We start from the raw sequence: 2676 nt of genomic DNA on the forward strand, positions 1-2676 counted from the left end.
CTGAGTCTCTCTTTCCTTAAAATGAGGGTCCATCATGCCTACCTCACAGGTGTGGGCTATATTAGATAATATATGTGAAAGTGTCAAATGTAAAATACATGCACAGTCTTGTTACCAGATACGTAACAGTAACATATGTATCACTGAGGTGTGAATTTCCCTCTGGCCAGCATACCCTGAAATGAGATATTTTCTTTGCTACACTTAGACCAAAGAAACCAAAACATGCTGCAAAGCCCAATGTCATTGGTGGAGCATTTGTGCTGCTGGGCGTCTGGCTTGCTTCTGATGGTGCCACATCTGTGTCTTAGGAGAGCCTGGGGTGGTGTCTCCAGGACTTTGGTTCCCTTCTGCAAGTAGTGAGAGAGGAACGGGAAAGCCTCTTCTCCACAGAGGGGTGTTCCCAGAACTATCCTCATCTGCTGTCGCTGATAGACCCTGTCCCTGAGATCCAAAGGGTGACCTGTCATATTTGTTCCCGTGGTACCTACCAGGGCTCAACAGACAAAAGTGGGCTTTGCTTGTGTTTGCTGCTGGACCCAGGACAGCCTACAGACACGGGTGCACACCAAAGCCACAGACCGGAGAGCAGGCAGGAAGCGGGACGATGGCTGGTCTTGGGGTACCCTCAGGATGCAGAGTTCAGGGCTGTAAGGGAAGGAGCCAAGGAAGAGAGAGGGAGAGGGGAGGTGGGGGAAGGAGAGGGTGGGGGTGAGGGCGGGAGGGGAGAGCAAGGAGAACGAGCCTGAGGACGGGGCCCTGAGGAAAGGAAGGCCACGCGTGAGAGGGTGCCGCGGGGCGGGCGCGGAGGCGGGGCGGCGGCAGCGGGCAGGCGGCGGGCGGCGCTGTCAGTGCGAGGCGGCGAGTGGAATGCAGCGGCCCGAGGCCTGGCCACGTCCGCACCCGGGGGAGGGGGCCGCGGCGGCCCAGGTCGGGGGCCCAGCGCCGCCTGCTCAAGCTGGGGAGCCCTCGGGGCTGCGGGTACGGAGCGGGCGGGCGCGGGGGTCCCGGGCGGCGGAGCTGGGCCGGGACGGAGCATGGTGGGGGAGCAGCCAACTCAGAACTCGCTCAGTCGGTGGCTGGGAACTTTGTATCACTCCTTGACCGGCTCCAGGCCCGGGGAGAAAAAGTTCGTCCCGGCGCCGACCGGCAAGGAGGCCTGTCCTGACTGGACTGAAGTTTTGGGTCCATTTGGAGCGGGGGTGGCGGGTGAGTTCCGATTCCGCGGGGAGGGTAAGGAGTGGCCTGTCCGTCCCAGACTCGGCTCCCATCGCCGGCGGGTGATGGGCATGCTTCTGGAGCCCACCCGGGCCAGGGCCTGGGGGCATGCTGAGAGCGCAAGTCCAGCCCGGCCGGGGATCAGCTGGAAGGAGGAGGCTCGGCCCACTGTCCCCCCCGGCCCAGGTTCTGTGATACACTCCGACTCGGGCTCTGGAGCAGTCAGTGCATGACAGAACTTGGGCCCGGAAGGACCTTCTGCACCCAACGGGCACAGCCCCCACTAGGGCCTGCAGTGGAACATCTGCCTGGGAGTGGGCACCTGGGTTGGCTCATGTGGCACAGGGTTGGGTAGAACGAGCTGTGGACCTTGAGGGCTGGGGTTGCTGGAGCCTGAGGATGTATCCTAGGCCAGCCCATGGATACATCAGGGGCCAAACAGAACTCTTCTCCCTGGTGTCAGTTGCAGGAACCTTCCCTCTACACCATCAAGGCTGTTTTCATCCTAGATAATGACGGGCGCCGGCTGCTGGCCAAGGTAACATCTGACCCCACCCGTGAGGGGCACAGTTCCCACCCAGCTGACGCTCCTGTCTTAGGAGAAACTCCACTGTGATCTTTGACTCAGGGCGGCTCAGCTTAGACCCCTCCAGAGGTCCTTCTCATCCTCCTGCCTTGTCAAGATGCTGCTCTCTGAAGTGAGGTGTCTCCTCTTTTTCTACTCATGCACCCTGAAGTGTTTTCTCATCATTCTGCTACTGGCCAGTTGGACCTGGGCCTGGGAAAGTTCTGCCTAATGGGTCAGTGGAGTGTTGAGCCTGTGACTCAGGAGTCTTAGTCCCCAAACCCCCAAACAAGCTCTTTTGTTCTTTGGGGTTTGTCTCTAAACCTCCTCAAAACCTCCACTTTTGTTCTACAGCTTGGTAAACACTAAGGATTTAGTCTAAGGAGTCTAAGGATTTAGAACCAGATGGGATTTTAGAGACTGTATAATCCAACTCTTTAATTTCGCAGATGAAGAAAATGAGGTGTAGAGAAGCTAAGTAAGTTGACTGAGGTCACAAGTATTAATATCCTAACAGATCCAAACTCAGGTTTTACTTATTACTTAATTTTTTCACTTCTCCCATTTCACAGGTTTCACAGACAAACTCAGGTTTCTTGACATGAAGCTCAAGGTGGTTTTCACTGTACCCCCCATTCAATTATCTGGCATCTATCCTAGCAAACATGGCCTGAGCGAACCAAACTAAAATAATCCAAAAATAAATTTTTACTGTTGACACAATTAATTGTTGTGGAGCTGTAGCATCTGCATTAGCTATGAAGTGCATTATAAGGCCAGCCGCAGTGGCTGATCCTCCCAGCACTTTGGGAGACTCAGGTGGGTGGATCGCTTGAGCCCGGGAGTGCCAGACCAGCCTGGGCAACAAGGCAAAACCCAATCTCTACAAAAAA

At 55.8% G+C, this 2676-nt stretch overlaps 1 protein-coding gene across 3 annotated transcripts in view; it reads left to right on the top strand.

Annotated features, from left to right (window-relative positions):
* The first annotated feature begins 835 nt into the window (after positions 1 to 835).
* Positions 836 to 2676, top strand: part of COPZ2 (COPI coat complex subunit zeta 2) — a 14614-nt gene continuing 12773 nt past the window's right edge. For 2 of the 3 annotated variants that reach the window (XR_001816014.2, XM_017497027.2), the window contains exons 1-2: positions 836 to 981; positions 1682 to 1756. Coding sequence is in view for 1 of the 3 variants with exons in the window: in XM_017497027.2 (XP_017352516.1) it covers positions 871 to 981; positions 1682 to 1756 (186 nt within the window). In the remaining 2 variants the exon portion in view is untranslated. The remainder of the gene's footprint in view (positions 982 to 1681; positions 1757 to 2676) is intronic. The other variant, XR_001816015.2, reaches the window with a different exon arrangement.

This window comes from Cebus imitator, unplaced genomic scaffold, assembly GCF_001604975.1.
Source record: "Cebus imitator isolate Cc_AM_T3 unplaced genomic scaffold, Cebus_imitator-1.0 Scaffold228, whole genome shotgun sequence".
NCBI classification, from domain to species: Eukaryota; Metazoa; Chordata; class Mammalia; order Primates; family Cebidae; genus Cebus; species Cebus imitator.